Source organism: Nannospalax galili, unplaced genomic scaffold, assembly GCF_000622305.1.
Source record: "Nannospalax galili isolate Female #2095 unplaced genomic scaffold, S.galili_v1.0 scaffold95, whole genome shotgun sequence".
Classification (NCBI taxonomy): Eukaryota; Metazoa; Chordata; class Mammalia; order Rodentia; family Spalacidae; genus Nannospalax; species Nannospalax galili.
In genome coordinates this window covers 1,504,820-1,528,299 of record NW_008342393.1, presented here as the reverse complement: position 1 = coordinate 1,528,299, position 23,480 = coordinate 1,504,820, and the positions used below count along the sequence as shown (strand labels likewise).

The 23,480-nt window shown below is 49.9% G+C and overlaps 4 protein-coding genes across 6 annotated transcripts in view; 2 read left to right on the top strand and 2 right to left on the bottom strand.

Moving 5' to 3' along the window:
- The first annotated feature begins 5,552 nt into the window (after positions 1 to 5,552).
- Gfap (glial fibrillary acidic protein) lies at positions 5,553 to 14,106 on the top strand. 3 transcript variants are annotated; one of them, XM_029566021.1, is made up of 10 exons: positions 5,571 to 6,082; positions 6,952 to 7,012; positions 7,174 to 7,269; positions 8,085 to 8,246; positions 9,150 to 9,275; positions 9,444 to 9,664; positions 10,180 to 10,223; positions 10,580 to 10,699; positions 11,913 to 11,998; positions 12,619 to 14,106. In XM_029566021.1, the coding sequence occupies exons 1-10, from the start codon at positions 5,628 to 5,630 to the stop codon at positions 12,658 to 12,660; spliced, it is 1,413 nt and encodes a 470-aa protein (XP_029421881.1). In that variant the 5' UTR covers positions 5,571 to 5,627; the 3' UTR covers positions 12,661 to 14,106. The 3 variants fall into 3 exon arrangements, with proteins under 3 accessions (XP_008836434.1, XP_029421881.1, XP_008836435.1); XM_008838212.1 differs by lacking the exon at positions 10,580 to 10,699 and having other exon boundaries at positions 5,553 to 6,082; XM_008838213.2 differs by lacking the exons at positions 11,913 to 11,998; positions 12,619 to 14,106 and having other exon boundaries at positions 10,580 to 11,148.
- Positions 14,107 to 14,837: 731 nt separating this feature from the next.
- Fam187a (family with sequence similarity 187 member A) lies at positions 14,838 to 16,356 on the bottom strand. The gene has a single exon (XM_008838215.2). It carries the CDS (start codon positions 16,285 to 16,287, stop codon positions 15,043 to 15,045), a length of 1,245 nt encoding a protein of 414 aa, XP_008836437.1. The 5' UTR covers positions 16,288 to 16,356; the 3' UTR covers positions 14,838 to 15,042.
- Positions 16,357 to 16,408: 52 nt separating this feature from the next.
- On the bottom strand, positions 16,409 to 20,481 carry Ccdc103 (coiled-coil domain containing 103). Its single transcript, XM_008838216.2, has 4 exons — positions 20,376 to 20,481; positions 18,896 to 19,047; positions 18,228 to 18,366; positions 16,409 to 17,603 (listed from the first exon to the last, which is right to left on the bottom strand). The coding sequence occupies exons 2-4, from the start codon at positions 19,036 to 19,038 to the stop codon at positions 17,166 to 17,168; spliced, it is 720 nt and encodes a 239-aa protein (XP_008836438.1). The 5' UTR covers positions 19,039 to 19,047; positions 20,376 to 20,481; the 3' UTR covers positions 16,409 to 17,165.
- Positions 20,482 to 20,658: 177 nt separating this feature from the next.
- Positions 20,659 to 23,480, top strand: part of Eftud2 (elongation factor Tu GTP binding domain containing 2) — a 50,037-nt gene continuing 47,215 nt past the window's right edge. Inside the window, exon 1 of the mRNA XM_008838211.2 lies at positions 20,659 to 20,810. The gene's annotated coding sequence lies outside the window, so the exon portion shown is untranslated. The remainder of the gene's footprint in view (positions 20,811 to 23,480) is intronic.

The following is a 23,480-nucleotide window of genomic DNA, read 5'->3' as shown; positions in this document are numbered from 1 at the left end:
GGGAAAGCAATTAAAAAGCAGATCTTGGGGTTAGAGACTGGAGGTAGACAACAAGCTGGCCTTGGCTGGGACAGGGAGAGGCGAGGGAGAGAGGGCCTGAGCTTATTAACCCTGCCACAGCAGCCTGGCCCTGGGGCCTGTGTAAGTGAATGAGTTGATGATTCCAACAACAGGCTGACGGGGCCAAGGAGGCGGAGAAAGGAGTCTGGGGTCTAGCCTGAGATGTTTCTGCAGCCATAGGAACTGATTTCTAACCAGCAGAGTCTGGTTGGGCATAGCTAAGGGTGAGAGAATGAATGGTCCTTGGTCTGAGGCAGCCCCCACTCCAACAGAAGACAGGAACAGCCCCCACTTGCAGGAGCTCCCACTGATAATAGCCCTGTCCTTTGGTGCCTTCATCTGGATGGAGCAGACCCTGGTCTGAGGGGAAGACAGAGCCTAGCATCAGGAAATCTCCATCTGCAAAGACACAACTCTTCTCAGGAGGTCTCAGGCTAAGGTGGAAAGGAAACCCACACACCAAGGTATCAACACACCAAGTTTCTGGAATTAGATGGAGTCATGAACTTCAAGCCTCCAGATAGGGAGAGGCAAGTGAGAACAGCCCAGCAGGGGAGTCAGGGAAGCAAGAATGCAGGTTAGGAGGCAATCTCTGCTTCCAGTCTCCATGCAGTTTCAAAGAACCTACAAGTAGGACTGGGGGTGTAGCTCCTGTACCTGACAGACTGCTTGCCTAGCATCCATGAAGCCTGGGGTTCGAGACCCAGCAGCATGCAAACTGGGTGTGGTAGTGCACACATGTAAATCCAGCACTCAGGAGATAGAGACAGGAGGGTTAGAAGTTCAAGATAATCCTTGGCTTCATAGGGAGTTCAAGGTCAGCCTGGGATAGATAGGACCCTGTCTCAAAAAAAAAAACAAAAAAAAAAAAAAAAAAAAAAACAAGAAAACCAACTAGGTTCCCTGAAGGACCTGAAGGCACCAACAGCTAGTGGTCTGGGGAAAAGACATTGATTCTCACTCTTTACTTATTGCTGTACCTCAGCCTTATCCACAGCTGGATAGTCTCCCTTTGGGAGGTCTGCATTTACTCCCAATAGAGCCAGTAGGACTTGGAAGTCCCCACTCAACTTCTGTCCCTGCCAGCCATCACAGACATGCTGACATACAGGTGGATAAATCTCACGGGAGGTGTTAATAAATGAAAGTTATGATTGTCAACAGTGCTTGCTGTGGCCAGTTTTTACTATCCTTTCAATGTTCTTAGAAAGCCTGCTGAGCAGGGCCTGGAGGCTCATACCTTTAATCCCAGTACTCAGAGGCAGATGGATCTCTGTGAGCTCAAGGCCAGCCTGGTCTACATAGCAAGTTCCAGACCAGCTGGGGCTACAGGGAGACCCTGTCTCAAAAAGCCCCCCCCCAAAAAAAACCCTACTGGCTGAATGGTGACTTCTCATTTTACAAATCTGGAAATGGAGATTTAGAGAAGGCTCCTAAGTCATTCAAGACTTCACAGCTCCTGAGGGGGTCCATGCTTTGCTCTCTGTAGACTTGCCCTTGCTATGGAGTGACCAGTCTGGATATGGGGATATAAAGGTGGACTTTCAAAAACCCACCAACATTAGGAGACTCTGATTTCTCCCGTCAGCTAAGCTTCAGTGGCCAGCCCTGGGCAGCTGAGCACTGCCATCTAGTGGCCCTAGGCCTCAGTTCCCACTATGGGATGTATAGATTGTGGTGGCCGAGGGGTCAGTCTTCTTTACTCCAGCTCACTGAGCAGGGGCAAGAGGTACAAGCAGAGCCATTGGGAAACATTCAAATGGCACGACTACCTGAATCAGAGACTGGAAAACACCAGACACCATGTGTATGGGTTGAGGCCAGAGGTGGGATTGGCCTATGTGCATGGGTTGAGGCCAGAGGCGGGATTGGCCTGTCCTAGGAGGTATGGGATTTTGTCCTGTAAGCAAGAGGCCATCTATCAGATTTTGATACAGTGTGAGGAACACAAGGAAACCATCTTTATCCTCATTCTGGCTTGAAGCAGGGCTCATTTTGGCTGCAGGTTCTGTAGAGGGGTGTCCAAGCATCTGTCTCCACGGTTGGCAGTACCCTGCTGTGGAGTCTAGAAGTCAGCCTGGAGTTTGGCCTTAGGCTTCAGATGTTGGAGACTTCTGCTTGGGAAAAAAGAAAAGGAGGCAACCCAGAGAATGGGGTTTGGGCCAGGCTAGGAGGATGGAAGTTCTGGTGGAAGCTGAGAGGGCAGAGGGCCTGTGTCACTCTCCTACCATGTGCCTGCATGGAGCAGATATACATGGATGTGATGAGAGAGAGAAAGAGAGCAAGAAGAGTGAGGAGAGCAAGAGATTCAACAATAGGGCTCAGTTAAATGAAGGCATAGTCTGGAAAGCCATACAACTGTTAAAATGATAATGTAGGTAAATGTTTATTGATTCAGAAAGATGTTCACAACATATTGTTGAAAGAAAAGCAAATTACAAAATAATTTGTACAGCATGAGCTTGTTTCAAAACAATGTATTTATATGTGTAGAAAAATCTGGTACTGTTTATCTCCATGTGTAACATTATGGCTAATTAAATTTTTATATTGCTTATCTGTATTTTCTGATTTCTCTACAATGAATGTATAATAAAACACTAATAATGAGCTGGGCGTGGTGGCACACACCTTTAACCGTGGTGCTTGGGGGACAGAGGCAGGTGAATCTCTGTGAGTTCGAGGCCTGCCTGGTCTACATAGTTCTAGTTTATCTGGGACTACAGGGAGACCCTGTCTCAAAAAGACAAAAAATAAATAAAACACACTAATAATGAAAGTCTGGACATCAACTATGACCAACAGTGCCTTTCTTTTTGGCTCTATGCACAGGGACTCTTGAGATCGTGTATCAAGGATCTGAAAGTTCAGTGGGGCTGGAATAGAACCTGGGCCTGCATCAAGGATCCAGGGAGGAGGCTGAGGGGCAGAGGCTGGGGACTTCTTGACTGGTTGAAACTCACACAGGACAAATTTTGCACTGTTGCTGACAACCACTCCTGCCTTTATCACATCTTTTCTCTCCAGAACCATGTCAATCATATTTAGCCTTGATTTACTTGAACAAAAGGCAAGGTATTGTTTGTGCTAGTCAACCTTGGTGGGAAGGATGGACCACTTCTACTCACAGAAATGTGTTCTGAGACAAAGGCTTATCCCTAGTCAGGCAATCTTCCTTTAACTTGTCTTGTCTGCTAACTTCCCAATCCTAGTAGGATCAAAAGTCGTTAAGGGGGTTGGAGAGATGGCTCAGTGGTTAAGAGGCCAGAGGACAACCCCTGGTGTCATCCTCGGGAACACTGTCTGCCTCTTTTGAGACAAGATCAGTCGTTGGCCTGGAGCTCACCAATAGTCTAGACTGGGTATCCAGTGAGCCCCAGAGAGCCACCTGTCTGTCTCACCTTCCCACAAGTGCACACTACCTGACCTGGAGAGATGGTTTGTCGGTTAAAAGCACTGGCTGCTCTTGCAGAAGACCCTGGTTCAGTTCCCAGCACCCACATGGTGGCTAACATCCCTTGGAAATTCCAGTTCCAGGGAATCTGATGCCCTCTTCTGGCCTCTGTGGGTACTGCATGCATGTGTTGCACTTACATACAGGCAGGCAAAACATTCATACACATAAAAATAAAGAAAATATAAAAAGTAATTGGAAACCCCTCTTTGTTGTTTCCCTCACTGTGCCATTGTTCAGGATCAGAGTAGATGTGGCTGGAGCCTAAAGGACTCCTCCCTTCCCTGTGGGACTCACAGGGGAACCTCAGCAAGCAGCTCACTACATGCTCAAGTGAATGACAGGTCCCTAGTATGAAGTAAGGGTGTTGCTGTGACAAGTGCTCAGGGGCCTGAAATGGCTTGAGGGCTGGGAGGGGGCGAGTAGCCAGGCCTTGTTTTGTAAGCTGAAGACCTGGCAGTGCTGAGCTGCCCCCCAGGACCTCCTCCTTGTGCCCACTGAATGATTCACCTTGGCATAGACACAATGCCTAAGGGTAGGCACACAGCCTATTTCCCGCTGCACTCCAGGCCCCCTTCGATGCTTTCTGAGAAGTCCATTGAACTAGGGTCTTGCACTGTACCCGGGACTGACATCCTGGCATCTTGGGATAAAAGAGGCACAACCCCATGGGGGCTGCCCTTGTGGTATGGTGCCCTCACTGGCGGTGGAGAACAAAGCTCTATTCAGCAACTAGAGATCAGAAGCTGGACAGTGGGAGGCCTGGGAGGTGGAGAGAGCAGAGCTGTCTGCTTCTCAGAAGCGCTGGAAAATGACTGAGGCGCCAGGGTGGGACCAGAGTGGAGGGGATGGATGAATCCAAAGTCTCAAAGGGCAACAGCCCCCTTCCCCTGTTGACCATGGCTCCTGGGCTTTAAGACCCACATAGCCCCAGACGTGTAGTGTGTGGGAACTTGAAAGAGATAAATCTCCTGGGAGAATGAGGGGTGGCCAGGGAAACAGGGTGTTACAGGAACAAAGATGCTAGCCTGCACAGCCAACTCATTCATAATTGCTCTGTGGAGCTGTCAAGGCCCAGGCTCTGGGAAAGGTACAGGGAAGCCAGGCAAGGGAGAAATGGCCCAGCAGGCTAGACAAGAGGCCAAAGAGTGACCCAGGGAGGAGGATGGCTGTTTTACCCTATCAGAATCCCCTTCTGTCATGTCCTCTGTCATGTCCCCCAGACATACAACCAGAGGCCTTAGTTGACCCTAGAGACATGGGGAGGGCTCCAGCCCTCAGCTCATGAACTCCAGAAAAGGAGAAGGCAGCAATGGAGGGGCTCATAGGAGAGGACTCCAGGCATGGGACTTAGCAGGAAACTATAACATAGGCTGATCCTGGAGACAGGGCACAGGTTCATTCTTCAAGTGCCTGCACCTCATAGGCCCATGGAGGAGCACAGAGTGAGGGCAGGCTTGGCTTGTGGGCTCTAAGAGCTGGAAGGCAGGTCAACTAGACTCTCTCTCTCTCTCTCTCTCTCTCTCTCTCTCTCTCTCTCTTCCTTTCTTTATCTGGTGTGTGTGCACAAGCTCATGTGTACCCAGATACGTGTGCTAATGTGTGTACATATGTGTGGAGGCCAGAGGTCAACCTCAGGTATTATTCCTCAGGAGTCATTGCCTTGTTTTTTTGAGACAGGGTTTGTTGCTGGGAGCCAGGACTCACCAGTTAGGCTAGGCTGCTGGCCAGTGAGCCCTAAGGAGCCTCCTGTTTTTGTTTCTCCAGCACTGGAATTACAAGTGCACAATGTCAAGCCCAGCTTTTTATGCGGGTTCTGGGGCTAGAACTCGGGTCCTCATGCTTTATTTCCCCAGTCCTTTCTTGATTCATCTTACCAGAGAAGAGGTTTCTTTGATCACTGGTGAGACCAGGCTGGTGTGCCGAGGGAAGCCTTGTCTCTGGCATAGTGACCTTAGTGGGGTGAGGGTAACTCTCCCCATAGCTGGGCTGAAGCCCAACTCCACCCCTCAGGCTAGTCCATGGGGTGTTGCCAGGCAATCAGGGTAGTGCCAGTTCAGCTCACTCCTCTATAAAGCCCTGTCATCACAGGAGCCAGCAAAGGCAGGGCAGGATGGAGCGAAGACGCATCACTTCTGCTCGTCGCTCCTATGCCTCCTCAGAGACGGTGGTCAGGGGCCTGGGTCCCAGCCGCCACCTGGGTACCATCCCCCGCTTCTCCCTGGCTCGAATGCCCCCTCCACTCCCTACTAGGGTGGACTTTTCCTTGGCTGGGGCACTCAATGCTGGCTTCAAGGAGACCAGGGCCAGTGAGCGAGCTGAGATGATGGAGCTGAATGATCGCTTTGCCAGCTATATCGAGAAGGTCCGCTTCCTAGAACAGCAAAACAAGGCACTAGCAGCTGAGTTAAACCAGCTCCGAGCCAAGGAGCCCACCAAGCTGGCCGATGTCTATCAGGCAGAACTTCGGGAGCTGAGGCTGAGGCTTGATCAACTTACTGCCAACAGTGCCCGGTTGGAGGTGGAAAGGGACAATATGGCACAAGACCTCAACACCCTGAGGCAGAAGTGAGAAGGGGGACAGGGAAGGGGGGCTGTGAGCAGTGAGACTGAGCTCTGGAGAGGGATGCTGGTAAGGGATGCCGGTAAGGGTGCAGCCTCCAGTAAGAATTCAGCCTCTTAACCTCCGGGTTTCCCCACATCTGGGAAGGAGAACGCTATCTTTGTTCCCTAACAGGATGCGAAGAGCCAGGAAGGGACCAAAACCTGTGATCTGATTCCTAAAGACCTGCTGTCAGAGAACTGGTCACTTGGTATCTCCCCACTGGGAAAGGCTGTGTTGGGAGGCCAGGGGAACAGCAGGCGGGGCTTTGCTGTTCCATTCACTGGGCACTGTGAATGTCTAGAAAGGAGGTTTGTGTCCACATGGAGGCTCTGGGCTCCAAGGTAAAGGAAGTGGGAGAAAGAGCAGGCAGGTCTGGGTATAGAACTGAGATGACTGCCTGTCGCCAGCCTCTGGCCCTAATCAAGTCATTTTGATTCCCACAGCGGTAAAGTGGAGATCTTATAATCTGTCCCCAAAGATCAGATTCTGGAGGCATGGTGCTTTACTAAGTGGACAATTCGTGTGTCCCCTCCAGTGCAGAAGGTGCACTGGTGCCAGGGAGTGTGAGCCTATGGTAATGGATGTGCCTGTGTGAGCAAGGGCAGGTGCTCCAACCACGATAAGGTGCCTCAATAATGAGTTAAGGCAAATGCCTTTATCTGCTTGCTTGCTCTCAGCTAAGGCCTCTATCTAGGAACCTTCTGTCTCTCATTCTCTGCTACTCTACTGGTCCTGTGGGGGTGATGATGACTGCCACATCCAGGGAGGCTGGGGCAGGGATCCAAGAGTCCTCAGAAAAGTCTAGAGTCAGTAATGTGTTCCCCTACCCTAGGCTCCAGGATGAAACCAACCTGAGGCTGGAGGCAGAGAACAACCTGGCCACCTACAGACAGGTCAGAGCGATGGGAGGGATGGGCAGTGAAGGTAGGGGAGAGGCTCATGAAAGCCCACCCAAACACAGCCCCTGAGTCTGGCCTCCACAGCAAGGAAGGGGACAGCAAGGCTGGTGACTGTGCTGGGGACTCAGGTCAGAGAGGCCCTCTTCCTTCTCCAGGAGGCAGATGAAGCCACCCTGGCCCGTCTGGATCTGGAGAGGAAGATTGAGTCACTGGAGGAGGAGATCCAGTTCTTGAGGAAGATCCATGAGGAGGTGAGGCCAGGTTGAAGGGAAGCCCAACACAAAACGGCAAATGACAGGCAGACAGACAGACAGACAGACAGAGACAGAGAGCTACTCAGAGAGGGAAGCAGAGAAACTAGAAGGCAGAAAAAATGAGAGAGAAAGAGTGAAGACAGAGACTAAGAAAGACAGATGTCTGAGTATCCCCAACCCCTGGGAAAATGCACACAAATATACTATGTACTGAGAAGTACAAAGCCAAGGGTCTTTGTTTCTCCTTCACACCAGCTCTGTGAGCACTTCTCACTGTCTTCTTTCATAGGGAAGGACATTGACGCCCAGAGAGGTTAAAAAACATCCTAAGAGCTGGGTGTGGTGGCACACACTTTTAGTCCCAGCACTTGGGAGGCAGAGGCAGGAAGATCTCTGTGAGTTCGAGGTCAACCTGGTAGAAAGTTTCTAGTTACATAGAAAAATGAGTCTTGGCTACATAAGATCCTGTCTCAGCACATACACACACACATACACACACATACACACACACACACACACACACACACACACACACACACACACATACACACACGCCCCTTTTAAACTCAAATCATAGGTTCACAATCCATGAGACATATTTGGGTTTGGTCACAACTATCTAGTCCTGGGAAAAGGATACCACGTGGCCTTCAAACTCTCATGCCATGCCCATTAGCCCGGGCCATGCACTCCTCCATAAGGGCTGATCCATTTCCCCAAGTCAATGCCTGGGCAGACAGATACTGGGAGATCCCCAACTGTAACATGGGCCTGAGTCCTGAACCTCAATACCCTTTCCTTTACTGCATCAGGAAGTACGAGAACTCCAGGAGCAACGGGCCCAACAGCAGGTCCATGTGGAGATGGATGTGGCCAAGCCAGATCTCACAGCAGCCCTGAGAGAGATTCGCACACAATATGAGGCTGTGGCCACCAGCAACATGCAAGAAGCAGAGGAGTGGTATAGGTCCAAGGTACCTGTGGGCCAGCCTGCCTCATCCAGGCAGCCCTCCTTGCTCCATACAGGAAAATAAGGGAAGCTTGAAGAACACCCTATCTAGATGACCAACCATCCGTAGAGAAATGAGATGACTTGCCCAGGATCACACAGGCACTATTACTTCTAAAACTACCCATCACCATTGCCTTGTTACTGTTACTATTAATCAGTGTTGTTGTGCTCCAGACCCTACCATTTGAAGTATCCTACTGTGAAATAGGCACTAACTACTCTTTGATAGATGAGAGAACTGAGGGCCGGAGGGGTTAGCTAGCTTGCTCAAAGTCACACAGCTCCTAGGTGATAAGTGGGATTTCTAATCCTAACCAATCTCATTCAAAAGTGTGCCTCCTTTTATGTCTCAGGACAGTCTGTGTCCTGTGTTACTGAACATCTACTGTATGCCAGCTACTTTCTGGGATACAGAAGGGCATTGACCAAGGAGATGTAATAAGGACCTAGCAGACAGAGTTTATACACAGTATGGCAAACTGGGAAGATGAAGGGATGGGTCTTGTGTCAAGCAAGGCAGGTAGCCTGGGGACTTGAGGGGAGGGAAGGGTATCTTAGGTGGAGAGAGAAGCAGTGTGGAAGACTGAGACAGAAAAAAACAGAGAGGCAGGTATCACAGGAGGTGCAGCCAGCCCAGGGCACCAAGCCCAGTGACATCAGAAGCCAGTGACAGTCTCAGCAGGATGAAGGCCTGTTTTGCCCTTGGATTACAGCCAGTTCTGGAGGAGACTCGGGTTGTCCCCACTTTCCTGTTATCCCAGAGATGGTGTCTGTCCACAGGCCTAGGCAGTTCGGGATCTGTGCTTCTGTGCCCTCTGAAGGCCCCGGCCCTTAGAACTCAGCCTAAGGCCCTTTCTTGGTTTAGTTTGCAGACCTCACAGACGCTGCTTCCCGCAACGCAGAGCTGCTCCGCCAGGCCAAGCACGAGGCCAACGACTATCGGCGCCAGCTGCAGGCCTTGACCTGCGACCTGGAGTCCTTGCGTGGCACAGTGAGCGTGGGAAGGGGTGCTGGGCGGACTAGGGCATTGCCACCTCGGAGTTGCTAGGAGGGAAGGGGCTCTGATGTCACCCTGGGTGGGCGGTGGGGCAGGGGACAGAGGACTTCGGAGCCTCTCTGAGCCCCGCAGGTCGGAGGGATCAGTGGCTCCATCCTACAGAACGAGTCCCTGGAGAGGCAAATGCGTGAGCAAGAGGAGCGCCACGCGAGGGAGATGGCAGGTTACCAGGAGGCGCTGGCCCGGCTGGAGGAGGAGGGACAAAGCCTCAAGGACCAGATGGCCCACCACCTGCAGGAGTACCAGGACCTACTCAACGTCAAGCTGGCCCTGGACATCGAGATCGCCACCTACAGAAAGCTGCTGGAGGGCGAGGAGAACCGGTGAGTTCCACCCCAGCCTCCCTCTTCCCTGAAGCCTTTCCCTCTTGCTCCTTTCAGGACTCAGGAGTTAGTCAACCTTGCGTCCAGGCCCCTTGCCCCAGTGTTCAGCCTAACACACACTATATTCAATAAACGTCTGCAAAATGGATAGATAGATCCAACCAGTATTAAGTCCCAATGGGGAGGACTTGGGCCATCTCCTAAACTAAGGGACTCACCCACCAGCCTAGCCCATACAGATCTGACTTCCCTTAGCCTGTTCTGCCTCCTTGGAGCTATCCTCACCATTTTCATCTCCTAAATCTCCATTCTGCTCCCTGGAGGTGCTTTGCCAAGCAGATAACACCCAAGCCCTCTACAGACTTTTCCAGCTCGAAAAGGCAAGTGAAAATTAGGGGACGGAGTCAGGCTGGCCTGGTGTGGCAAAGGGTCTCATGTCATGCTGGCCCTGGAATAGCACCCAGCCTGGAAGATGACCTAGGGCAGCCTCGTCATCCCTATGCCTCCTCTTTCAGCATCACCATTCCTGTGCAGACCTTCTCCAACCTGCAGATCCGAGGTCAGTAGACTGGGGCCTTATGGGAAGGGTGTTGGATTCCTGCCTTCTCCTCTAGGCCAGTGGGCTGCTCTGGGAACTGGGGCAAAAGGATCCAGGTTCTCCTTGGGGGCCTTCTTGACCCACCCCAGAGCTTTGAGCCAGAGCACAGCATCCTAGAACATTTGCAGGTGGGGCTTGTGCCTGCCTGTCTTGCTCTGCTTCCGTGTGTCTACTACCCCCTTGTGGCACCTGCAGAACTGAGTGAGGTCTGGACTGATAGCAGGTCTGCAAGCATGGACAAGCTCTGCCCTTCTGAGTGTTTTGTATTTTTGTTTGTTTGTTTTGCTTTGTTTTGTTTTAACTGCCTGTCACTACAGGGGGCAAAAGCATCAAAGAAGGGGAAAGTTACAAGGTCACAAGACATCTCAAAAGGCTCACAATCCAAGTTATACCAATACAGGCTCACCAGATTGTAAACAGAGCCCCACCAGCTCTTGGTTAGCTGTCTGCCTGTCAGCCAAACACTTTTCCCAGTGTGACAGGGAATGAGCCTCACCAAGCCCAGTTTCCTGGTCCTCTTGGCCTCTCCCCTCTTAGACCTCCCCTAAAGGACAGGGATTGTGTTCTTTCTCCAGGAGCTTCAGTGCCTAGCACAGGACCTGACATTGTATAACTAGGCTATACTAACAAGCTGGTTCATGTTAAAGGTAGCACGTCCCTAGGAGCTAAGATGAGATGCTCTGGGGCCTCTGAGCAAATGCCAGCCTTTGTCTCACCTCTTTCTGTCACTGGGAAGTTCCCTTGGGTCTTGTGGTGCCTGGTGGGTAGGCTCTGTGCTTGATTCATTTGTCTTCAATGCTTTGTTGCTCTGTTCAGTGGGGATTCAGCCCAGAGGATTAGTTCCATGTGGACTGCTGCTCTTGTAGTGAATAAAGTTTTATGTTCCCTGCTCTTCATTTTAAATATTAGTGTGACATGTTATATTTTTCTCTTTAAGGGGGGTGGACCAAATTACTTTTTACTGGTGTGTGGCCTTTAAACGATTCTTAGATAAGGGGGAAAATAAAATTCCTCTTATGGGTTAGAATATTTAGGAATATTAGGCATGTACATCTCAAGATGTAATTCAGCATTAGAAAGTTTACTAGAGTGATCAGGTAGAGGTGATACTGCCAAGCGCTAGACAGTCTAGAGTCACTAGTGTCCTAATAAATGACAGAGAAGAGTAGGAAAGGGGTCAGAAAAGGGATCCACTCGTACTGAGTCCTAATACATGTCAGATGTTTAACATACATTAATTGCTTCCTCACCCTCACCATGATCCCTTTTTGCAAGGGAGGAACTGAAACTGGGCCAGGTCAATTAACCTGTCCATAGTCACATGGCTGATTAGTGGCTGAACTGGGGTTTGAGCTCTGCTTGGTGAGATTTCAAAGCCCACGTGCTTCTTCATTGGTGCACACCTGGGTTGTCAGGAATCCAGGTGCCAGACCAGAAGACCGAGCAGTAGCATGGATACTGGACAGCAGCAGTATGTGCCCAGCACTGGGGGGAGTTGGGAGTCTCTTGGAAGAGCCAAGACTCTCCCTGGCTACTGGATAGGTTGGCTCTCTATTCACAACCTAGGATGTGTTATGGGGAAGTTGGGTACAAAGCAGGATGTCTAGAGTCTCAAGAGCCCACAGAGGCCTCCTCTCCTCATATCTGCAGAAACCAGCCTGGACACCAAGTCCGTGTCAGAGGGCCACCTCAAGAGGAACATCGTGGTAAAGACAGTGGAGATGCGGGATGGTGAGGTGAGGAGGGATTCTGGTTGCCCTCAGATCTTGTGTACATCTTGGAGAAAGCCTGGGACTGGTCCATACAGGTTCCTTAGTAGCTCCCAACAGAGTTCTAGAAGAAGGGATTGACCTTGAATGTAATTCTCCTTTCCTAGCCCCTCCACAGGCAGTGCTAGGGAACCTGGATATCAAGGCGATCTGATGAGTCCCAGACTCAGGCTGTCTCCCTTTCTTACTCTATAGACTCAGGTGTTCCCACTACCAGGCCTGAGGAAGAGAGGAAGAGGGTTAAAGTTTGTAGCTCTTACTTCTCTACTCTCACTAGAACAGATAAAGAACTTTCAAATTTCACTCAAAGGAACCTTCTAGAGAGGAGTGAGAAGAGGGTATTTGGCCTAGCCTTCTTTGCATTGTTGGGATGGCAACATGTCATTGTGACAGGCATGGTGCTAAATGTTTAATAAGTGGAGGTTCACACCCCACCTTGACAGCTAGATACAACTGCAGTGATTATCAAGGGAAGGCAGACACAGGTCAGCTGGGGACTAGCCTCAGGATGTACAACCTAGCATCATGGGCCTAGGGTCTGTGTGAGCGCCTGACTTTGCACTGTGCACCTTCACTGTTCCCTGCAGGTCATTAAGGAGTCCAAGCAGGAGCACAAGGATGTGATGTGAGGTGGGACCACCTGGTGGCCCCTGACACAGTGTGAAGGCCCAAAGCTCCTCCTCCAATAGCCCCTTTCCCCTACCCAATTCCCATTCCCACTGTGTGCCCTTTCCGTCTCTGCCTTTATGCCAACTTGCTGCCCTAGGTTCAGTCAGCACTAAGCCTGACAGATGGCACACACCCAGCACCTCTAACTAAATGGGCACTTCCCTCAAAAGGGCAGTCTAGAGGAGAGGGGCCAGCAGCTTGGGTTAGAATTGGAAGGGAAGAAGGAAGTTGGGCAGGACAGGGAGATTTAACAAATCATATCCTGCATCTCTGTTGTTATGGAAACTGTTGTCAGAGCTGGAGGTCTCTAGGAACTGGAATGAGTTTCCTCAGGCTACTAGAAAATGGAAAGTCAGACAGGAAGGGGAAGTTTCCAAAGCAAGGTAGCTCTAGCCACAGGCTCGTTCTTCCAGAATGACCCTGACTGGTCTAAGACTGAGTGAGGAAGACCTGCCATATGGAATGGCCACTAGGCAGTCCCTCAGGGCCCTCCTGAGTGATGATCTGTCTCAGCCTCACTCAGTTGCTATGCAGGGACCCAGCCTGTGAGCATGGAGGAACTTGGTTCTCTGCACCTGGAGGATCTACAGTGTAAGTGGGGAGGGAAGTAGTATTGGGAGGAAGTAGAGGAGGGCTACCCAGCTCCTAGGTGTGGATGCAGAGGTCAAGCCCAAGAGGGTTCCCTGACCCAGGCTGGAGGGGTGCTGGTAGTAAAGGCACCAGTGTGGATGATGTGGACATCAGAGTTGGGGAGCAACCAGTTACACTTGGCTGCTGAGTTATGGGAATCAAGGAAGTGACTCATCTTCTTGAAGACGCTGAAACAGAAGAGAGGGGCTGCTGTCCACAGGGCTGGGAACAGCTGTGTCCTACTTCTGAAGGCCTATTCCTGGCTGTTTAATCCCCATCCACTCAGACCTCTGAACCCTGTGACTACTGCTTCTCAACCCTGGTGGAGTCACAACCATCCTTCTGAGCCTCTCCATCCCATAATAACCACCATTCTCTAAGTCAAGGACCCGTGTTCCCTCTTACTCGTATACAAAATATTACTTGTATTTTAGGCAGCACCCTATTTGACAGCTTGGGAAGTTGACCATGAGCTGAATGAACTGGCTGGTATTCCTGTAGCTTGGAGAAGGGGTACATGGGCTACCATTTCCACCTCAGAGCACTATTGTGCCATCTGGGGTTGGCTGGTGGGCAGGTGTGGGGATCTATGCCCAGAAAGCAGGCTGAAAGCATTCACTCCATAGTCTTTTTTTCCTCCCTTCTGAGCCCCTCCCTCTTCTCAAGACTTGGTGCCCTTCCCCCGACTCCTTGCTGCCACCTGCTGCTGTTGCTAACCTTCAGGGCAGTGCTATCACCTTTACTCACTAAGGAGAAATAAAGACTGCCACAGCCTTGGCCAGTGTGGATCTGATGCGCTCAGGAAAGGGTGGGGCCAAGGCCAAGACAAATCCCAACTTGCCCATTATCACTCATTGTTTTGGGAGCCCAGACCCCCATAGCTGCAGCTACCTGTCAAATCCCATCTCCAGTACAGCCCTGGTGCCCTGGTCTTTGCTCCACCCCCCTCTTCTCATTCCCAGTCTCCAGCTCATTCTACAAAGTTCTGAGTTTGAGCTCTACTTTCCTCACCAATTCCCTGTCCTACTGTCCTAGTCTTTACCTTCCTCTTCACACCTGCTGTTTCTTTTTTTTGTTGTTGTTTGTTTTGGGGGGTTCTTTTAGTTTATTGGCTTTTGTTTATTTGTTTGAGACAGGGTCTCCTTGTAGCCCCAGCAGGCCTGGAACTCACTGCATAGACCAGGCTGAATTGATTACACAGAGATCCACCTGCCTTTGCCTCCCTAGTGCTGGGATTAAAGGTGTGCACCACCATGCCTGGCCCACAGCTGCTGTTTCCAGAATAATATTGGAAGCAGAGGAGGGCAGAGACCAGATCCCTCCACTTTCCTTCTTTCCTCTCACTACCCACCCCCCAAATTCAATAAGGGTCCCACTCAATAGTCCTCAATGCAAGACAGCAAAGCACCTCCCATGTCAACAACACTGATAGGCAATTTGCTGGGTATTAGTTCACTTCCTCTTTCTCTGACCTAAATATGAAATAAGAAGACACATGTCCCTGGCCATGTCTCTCATGACTTTAGTCCCCAATCTCCCACCTGCCTCAGGCTTCTCCTCTTTCCAGACCCAAGATCCACCCATGAAATTGGGGGGCAGGTTGCCCATCTCCTTGCCACATGTCCCAGGCCAAGGTGCCCACCCCGAGGCATCTGGAATTACTTTACAAACACATTGAAACACAACTGGTCTTCAGCTGGAAAATAAATGGCCTACAGAGAGCATTTGGGACAACTGCAAAATGAGTAACAGTAGCAACGACAGAGGTGAACGGTAACAAAGACTACTGTGATGAGCAGATAGCCTATCAGGGTGAGTTCCATGGCAGTTTGAGTCTCAGGTTCTGAGAACGAGGCTGGGTAGTGCCCTCGAGAAGTCACACTCAATCGGAAACCAGCGATTTGTACCCCTTGCCGCCAACAATAATAGATGCCCCGGTCACTCAACTGGGTGAAGCGGATGTGGAGGTGGTTGCCATGGTCGATGAACACCCTCATGGAACTGTTGACACCTTTTAGGTACTGTGTGCGGTAGAGGTGCTGTTGGTCTTTGTCCCAGGCCACAGCATGCTCTGGCCGGGCCCCAGGACAGGAGATGATGAGTCCGTGGCCTAGTCTCTGCTGGTGGAACTGAATGGGCACCTTAGGCACCCAAGGCCGGCTTCCCACCTTGGACACATAGTTGTAGATTGCCAGCACACCCTTCTGGATCCGATTCCTGTTCTCACAGGGCACTAGGCAGCTCTGAACCAGCAGCTCAGGGGTGTGGTACTTGGTCTTGGTACGCAGCTTCCTTGGCACAGCCTGAGAGCCACAGGACACCACATCCGGCAGTGTCTTACGGTATCGGGGGGAGAGACCAGGGCTCTGTAGGTAGCAGAGTCCAATGCGCCACTGTTCCCCATGCACACCGCAGCGGTCACAGGGGGTCCACTCCCAGAAGGTGGTGAAGACATGGAGTCTCCCATAGTACTCATCTGCCAACGGCTCCTGGCCCTTGTCCCTGAAGGCGGCCACCATTCCCTCATTGCTCTGGATATCCACATCATAGGCATAAAAATAGTCTCCCTTGCGGGTGCCACAAAAATATAGGCCTGAGTCCTCTGGCTGGGCATGATAAACCAACAGGCTGAACATGCGGATGCTGAAGCGGACCAGAATGTCACTGCCCACTCGAACTTGGGCTGCCTCCGTTAGCAAGCGCCCATCGAAGTCTGTCAGCACTTTAGTGTGGCTGCTCCCCAGGTGCTTTTGGTAATACCACACCACAGCTGAAACATCCTCAGGCTTGCAGTGGCAGGGAAGCTCAAAGCTCATGTCAGCCAGATAGGCAGCATTATCAAACAGCAGGAAAGCAGGGCAGGGAGTCTGCTGAAAAATGTTCTCCTTCTCCACAATTTCAAAGGCTTGGAGACTGCCCCAGGCCCACAAGAGCACAGTGGTGTGGGCCAGGCTCATGCTTGTAGGAGAGAGGGTCTTGAAGGGCAGGGCAAAACCCAGACCCTGAAGGCCTATGGCTTTCTAGAAATTACTGCTGTTAAGCAGCCAGGAAAAGAAGCAACAAACTGCAGAGGCAATAGCCAAAATGCAAGGTAATTTATTCCCAGCTGATATACAAGATGTCCTTCTAATGTTCTAGGCCTGATCTCAAGGGAAAATCATTCTAGAACCTACCATTCTTTCATCTTTCTAGAACACTGGCACTCTCCCAAGAATGGAGAAGCTAGAATGAGCTGGAACCCCCCCCCTCCCTGCCTACCCCGGATAAAATCCTTCCCTCTCATCAATCTGAAAGATGGAGGAAACCCTCTTCTTGCACAGCTGGCCATCTGGGATGCTGGCCAGTCCTGAGCCAATGACTTGGGGATTTCCCAGGCGCAACCTGCATAAGAATTCAGTCCCTAGGGGAAAATTCTGCACCTCAAATGAAGTAGCAGTTGCTCATTGCTGATTAGCTGTCTGTTCACTGGCTCTGGGTTATAAATATTCTGGTTAAGAGTTATGATCAGTGTTTATTTTTCATGAAAGGTGAATGAGTTAGCTTATTTATTTTCCTGAGTGGTGGCTGTATCTGGTGAGACCAGCATTTAGTTGAGAACATACCCATCTCTCAGGGCCAGGAAGCTAGAGGCATTGTAGACTTGGAGGATGGGAAGCAAAACAGCCCTTGCCTGTCCTGGGGAGTCACATGGTTCAAAGACTGGAGAAGTGGCCAAGCTCACTAATTGAAAAGGAAAGTGGGTGTGGGTTCCTCACAACAGTTCTCAGAAACCCCAAAACAATCACCACAAAATGCTTTCTGAAACCACTGGGGATGCTACAAGCAATCAGTCCTATCAATCAACCCCATACAGTCCTAGCAGTTCCTGTAGGAGCCCCTCCTCCCCCTGGGTCCCACCTGGCTGCTCCTCCATGCTGAGACAATCCTGCATGGGTCTGGCGGTATCCATGGCCTGCAACTTCTGAAACAAGCGTCTGCAGCTCTCTCTCTCTGCATGGCTCAGCAGGCTCAGGTTCAGGGTGAACCGGCCAGTATTAGCCAAACTGTGCAGGATCACTAACACTGTTGTCCGGTCATTTGGCTTCACATGATCAGCCAGTGCCACCAGCAGCTCTCCCAGAAGTCCAAAGCCCACATCCTTCTGGAAGAGCTGGCCCACCTTGGAACCCCCAAGCTGAAGAAGGGCTTGGTAGCGCTCTGGCCCACTTCTCAAGTGTCGCCTCCAGTCACGGTAAAACTCCGAAGAGGTTCCAGGCTGGAAGGGTGATTTCTCCTACGTTACAAAGGGAAACAGGTTTATAGCTTTTCTGGCTTCATGGCAACTATGAGGGGGAGGGAGCCTATGAGTTTTCATTTTAGCTCTGCAACTGCTCTCTGAGCTCTGAAAATGCTGGTCTCTGTGGCCTCATTTTCAGATGAGGGAGCTGGGGATGGAGGAGAATGGGAGAGCCCAAGGAATCCAGGCTATGATTTGAATGTCTCATTTGTACTGGGGTTTTCCTCCTGAGGAAAGGCACATAGCTCTGGCCTTTAAAGTAAGTCAGAGTTTGCTCTAAGAAGGGTAAAAGAGTTTACTGTAAATCTCAGGAAGAGAAAAAAGAACTCAAAGTGAGTGTCTAGGGTCTGATAGGTTCTCCCAACAGTGCCACGGGGTTGTTATACTGTCTACCACCTTATGGGAAGGACAGACAGAAGACTGATGGAACAGACCTGTTGAGCCCTCCATCTACCCCATCTAACTCACCTCCTCCATCTGATTGCTGTTCTGGGATTAAAAAACAAAACTTGGTCTCTCTTGGTTTCCATGAGATATAAGGAAGAGATATTTGTTGTAAGAAGACAGGATTGTAGGCTTTAGGACCCAGAATCTTGCTGGACCAAAGAGGCTGACCCTTACCTGTTCCTGGGAAATTTCAGTGGCCACATCCTGGAAGGTCCTTTCCCGAGTAGTGTGACAGTTCCAGAGCACAGTTCTCTTCCCCCCCAGCTTGTCCTTCTTCTCCAGTGGTTTGAGATGTGATGCAAGGACAATACCTCTGGGTCAAAACACAGAGATTGGGGGATGAACTTAATGTTGCATGTTTGAGTGTGGGGCAGCTACTCTGCCTGCTGTAGGCTGGGCCTGTTGATGGGAAACATGGCAATAACAAAATAACAGTTGCATAGACAGTTGAAAGTACTCAAGCAATTCACATGTGCTGAGGGTCCTATGTGCAGTAATTAATACAACAATAGAGTCTCTCTTTTACACAAGACTTGAGACTCAGGTTAAGGAACTTGAGTAAGGTCACAAAAGTAGGGGCTGGAGAGATGGCTCAGTGGTTAAGAGCACTGGCTGCTCTTGCAGAGGACCCAAGTTCAATTCCCAGCACCCACATGATGGCTAACAACTGTCCATAACTCCAGTTCCAGGGGATCCAACACCCTCTTTTGACCTCTGCAGGCATTGCACAACATGGGTGCACATACACTCATACACATTTAAAAAAAAAAAAAGATGACTAGACTGCTTGCTATTAACTACTAAAGACCACCATAATGGGAGAGAAATGGCTGCAAGCCAACCTGAACTCCTCATAGGAAGGCACCCTCTGCTCAACTGCCCGGAGCTTGGCAGCATTCTCCCTTTTGTATTTCTCGTCAGCAGCGAGTGCAGCCTGTAGCTCTTTCTCCAAAGCCTTGAAGTCAATGGCATCATTCTTTTCCATGGCTCAGAACTGGGAAGGCAATAAGGAATGCCTATTAGCAGGTTCTATTAGCCTCTGGGGTCTTCGCCAGAATGTGAAATGACCCAGATCAATCTGATATATAAAAATCTAGTCTCCTGCTTTACAGATTCAAATTGCATAGTGAGGACTTCAAAACTTGCCACTGAAAAGAGTAGAATCCTTTCAGTTTGGAATCCTGTCATAATTTTTTTTTCTCTCTGCTTCAAACACTGTATTAAGTACTAAGGGCTTGCTCAGTGGTAGAAGTTCACTTAGTGTGTGTAAGGCCCTGGGGTTTGATCCACAGCACTACAAAACAATTAATTTGGGTGCTTCAGCACCCAAGAGGCATTTGGATCTCAAGATTCTGTTCCTTCATTCTTCCACTTAGGATTTCACTATAACAAGTTGTTACATAAACTCACAAGAGAGCAGGGTTTTTACTAGCTACTCCAGCTCAAGAACAAAAACCTTATCCATTATTATTTTTTGTGATGGAGAAAAAGCCCTTTCACCTAACCAGAAGCAATTACAGTGCAGGAAACTGAGTAGACCTGGCAAAGGAAGGAGCTCAATGATCTCCATGCTCAAACCCCTGTCCACCTGAGGCTGCAGGCGCAGGTGCCTAGGTATGTAGGCAGTATCTTTAACCACTGACGTTCTGCAGTCCCCTTATCTGAGTCTGATCGGCTGTTTGTACAGGGATCTATGTGGGTTCCAGTCTGGGCTTTGACATTTACTTGAGAGATTGCCCATCAGAATCCTGGTGAGTTGAAGCTAGATTTTGTAGTACAAGTGGGAAAAGCCCTGGACAGGAAATGAACTGGTGGGTAAGCAACCCCCCAACCCTGCCCCACCAACGTGGAATGCCAAGTGGGCTGTGATAGCCAGCCAGCAATGAGCAATGAGACCCAAACGTCTCCCATTCCTAGCCAGTGGTTTGTTTTTTTTTTTTTAGACAAAGTATCACTGTGTATCCCTGACTGGCCTGGAACTCGCTATGTAGACCAAGCTGGCCTCAAACTCAGAATTATCAACCTGCCTCTGGCTCCTGAGTGCTGGGAATAAAGGAATGCGCCACCACGCCCGGCTTTTTAAAATTTTTCTTTTTTTACGGGAGGTGGTGTGTGTGTGTGTGTTTTAGGGGAGGTGGGGTGTGTCTGTGTGTGTGTCGCTATTTAGTCCAGGCTAATCTCTCCAAACTGCTGGGCTCATGAGCCTCCTGGAGCAGCGGACACTACAGGCGCGCGCCACCCGCCCACCTCCTTGTCCTTCCCCAATCATCGAATGACTAGAAAAACTCATCTGTCCCCTTAGCTCTGTCCTCAGGCCCTCACCTAGCAGCCCCAGTCTTGGTACCCTTGCTTTTTTGGGGGGATCCCCTGATCTCATAGAGCTCTAGGACACCTCCATTCCTTCCGCGCCCGACGGCAGTGGTTGCTTAGCAACGGCACCACAGCCTGCCCACGTGACTGGCCCGAAGGCCCCCCCCTTCCAGGCTGTCCCAGGGCGCCTGATCAGATGCTTGTGTCCTCTTTGTATCCTTTGGAGCAGCCCACGCTTCGGGTCGAGGACACATAGGTCTGCCCGTCGGGTTTCCGTCCTGAGGTCTACAGTCCCCGGAGCTGGTGTTCAGGCAGAGGGGTGTCCTCCTAGTCGCACGCCGCGATGGCGGCTCGGGGTCCTTCCTGCAGACCGGCGCCCGTGTCGCGGCGTGGGGCGGAAGCGCGGGCTCGGGCGCAGACTGCGAGCTGGGGCTGAGCGGACTTGAGGTGAGCTGGCCGGGGAAGGGTGACCCTGGGCTTGGGAAGTTTCAGACCGCGTTCTCGGGAAGGGGCGTTACATGCCTTTTGTTCCTTTCGCTTTACATGTGGATAAGTTGAAGCCTGGAGAGGGAGTGAAGGAGGCGCCCCCACCCCCACCCCCGACACGCACCGTTTCTGAGGTTTTCCTCGGTATCCTGCGTGGTTAAAATCATGTCCCTGAAAAGAGGTGGCGTGCTGAAGACCTAGTCCCCTGCCACACCCCCTTCCACTTGTGCCACCTTAGCCACTTCTCTGCCAAGCTCCTTTGGTCTTTGGACGACCCTGCATCATCTGAGCCGGTTGGTGATGCCTAATGCCTCCTTCTCCCCCATCCCCGACCCCCAAGATTGCCGCAAGTTCGAGGGCAGCCTAGGCTACTCAGTGAGAGCCTGTTTCAAAACAAAAACAAAAAGAAATGATTCAGCATTGGTTTGAGAGTATTTGTTGTAGTAGGAAGATACAGGATTGGTACCAAGAAATTACTTTTGCTTAACTGTGAGCAAGTCTAGTATTAGAATCGTTAATTCACCCTCCCCACACCTCCCCAAAAATTTGAGGCCCTATTTTGTGCCAGGAACTGTGTTTATTTTGATTGCTCCCAATTTGTTAATGTTTATTGGTAGCAGATACATAACTATTCCTTTGTTTACTGTTCATTTTCTCAACTACAGTTTAAATAAAGGCTTTATTTATCAGGCTGGGGATGTAAGCTAGTGATAGAGTGCTAAGTAGAGGATGAGAACCAGGATTTAAGCCCCAGCACCCTGAAACACACAGGTAAGAACTAGTGTAAGTGGGGATTGGTAAGTGTGTGGGGGAATAGAGTAACGGTGACATTTCAATAGAGACTTGAGTTCAATGAATTAACAAAGTTTAAATATCCGAGGGACAAAGAGTATGGCAAGTGCAGTGGTCCTGAGGCAAAAGTGAACCTGGTGCTTGCTCTGTGTAAAAGTTTGTGCCATCACTTGATAGAAGCCTTGGGAGAAGGAAATGAATGTAAATGTGGTGACCCTTTAGAAGTAAAAAGAATGTGCATATTAAAGTAGTCCCAGCACTTGGGAGGCAGAGGCCGTGGATCTCTCTGAGTTCAAGGCCAGCCTGGTCTACTTAGTGAGTTCCAGGCCAGCTGGGGCTACAGGGAGACCCTGTTTATTTTCCTTTTTCTTTTTTTAATATTTCATTTGTTATTTTTATTTTATGTGTATTGCCTGCATGTAGGTAAGTGCATCCATGTCATGCAATGCCCGAGGAGGACAGGAGAGGCTGTTGGATCCCCTGGAACTGGAGTTGACAGTTGTTAGCTGCCATGTGGATGCTGGGGTTCGAACCCAAGTCTTCTGCAAGAACAGCCAGTGCTCTTAACCTCTGAGCCCTCTCTACAGTCCCGGGAAACCCTGTTTCAAAAAGTCCAAAAAAAAAAAAAAAGAAAGAAAAAGAAAAGTCTAGTAATAATTTACATTTAATTACCAGTTATTGGAGCTGTTAATTAATTTATTTGCAATCAGCACTCAGCAGATGACATTGAGGGAGGTAGAGGTATTAGTCTACCTCAAGAAGACACCAGTATTTCAAAGCTAAATATTCCATTCAGTTAACGTTATTTAGTTCTTGTTCATGCAAGGTGTTGTCTTGGGCATTAGCAGGTGGGCCCAAAGAACACAGGTGTTCTTATATTTGGGAGTGGTTGCTGGTTAACATTTATTGTTACTTAATCATCTTTTTGTTGTTTTTTGAGACAGTGTCTCCTATGATCCAAGCTACCTTCAACTCACTTCATAGTATTAAACGTGTAGGCCACTATGCCCAGCTATCCTCATACTTTGTGTGTGTGTATGTGTGTGCATATTTGTGTATATGAATGAAGGTTCCTGAATGCATCCTCCACAGCATGCACGTGGTGGTCAGAGGACATCCTTCAGGCATTGGACTTCACCTTTCTACTTGGTTTGAGACAGGGTCTGTTTGTCACTGCTTATGCCAGGCTGGCTCTTGAGTTTCTGGAGATTCTCGTGTCTGCTTGGTGTACTAGGATTACAGGCACTGTGCTCCTGGCTTTTGTGTGTGTGAGTTCCAAGGATTGAATTCAGGTCATCAGGCTTTTCACAGCAGATGCTTTTACCCACAGCCTCTCCTTACATCCTTCACAATTTCTTTGGTCTTTTTGAGACAGGGTCTCCCTGTAGCCCCAGCTGTCCTGGAACTCACTATGTAGACCAGGCTGGCCTTGAGCTCACAGAGATCTGCCTGCCTCAGCCTCCCTAGTGCTGGGATTAAAGGTGTGCGCCACCACGCCCGGCCTTTCATAATTTTTTTATGCAGTGATCATTCACTCCATTTTGTGCTTGAAATACATAGAGAGGTAAAGTAGCCTGAGGTACATCATTGTTAGAAATGAAGCTAGGATGCCAGTCTAGGGCTTCTAATTCCAGAGGCCTGATGCTTCTCCCGAGCTCTTCTTTGTTGCATTGCTGTTTGTTGGTGAGGGTAATAGCTACAGTTAACTAACATTCAGGCCAGAAATACTAATGAAAGTAGAAAAGGTTATAGCAGTATAGAGAAATGAGAAATTGGAGGTCTAGGAAAGCATAAAGGAATTGGTATGTAAACCATTCCTTTGATTACAATTTCAGTAGT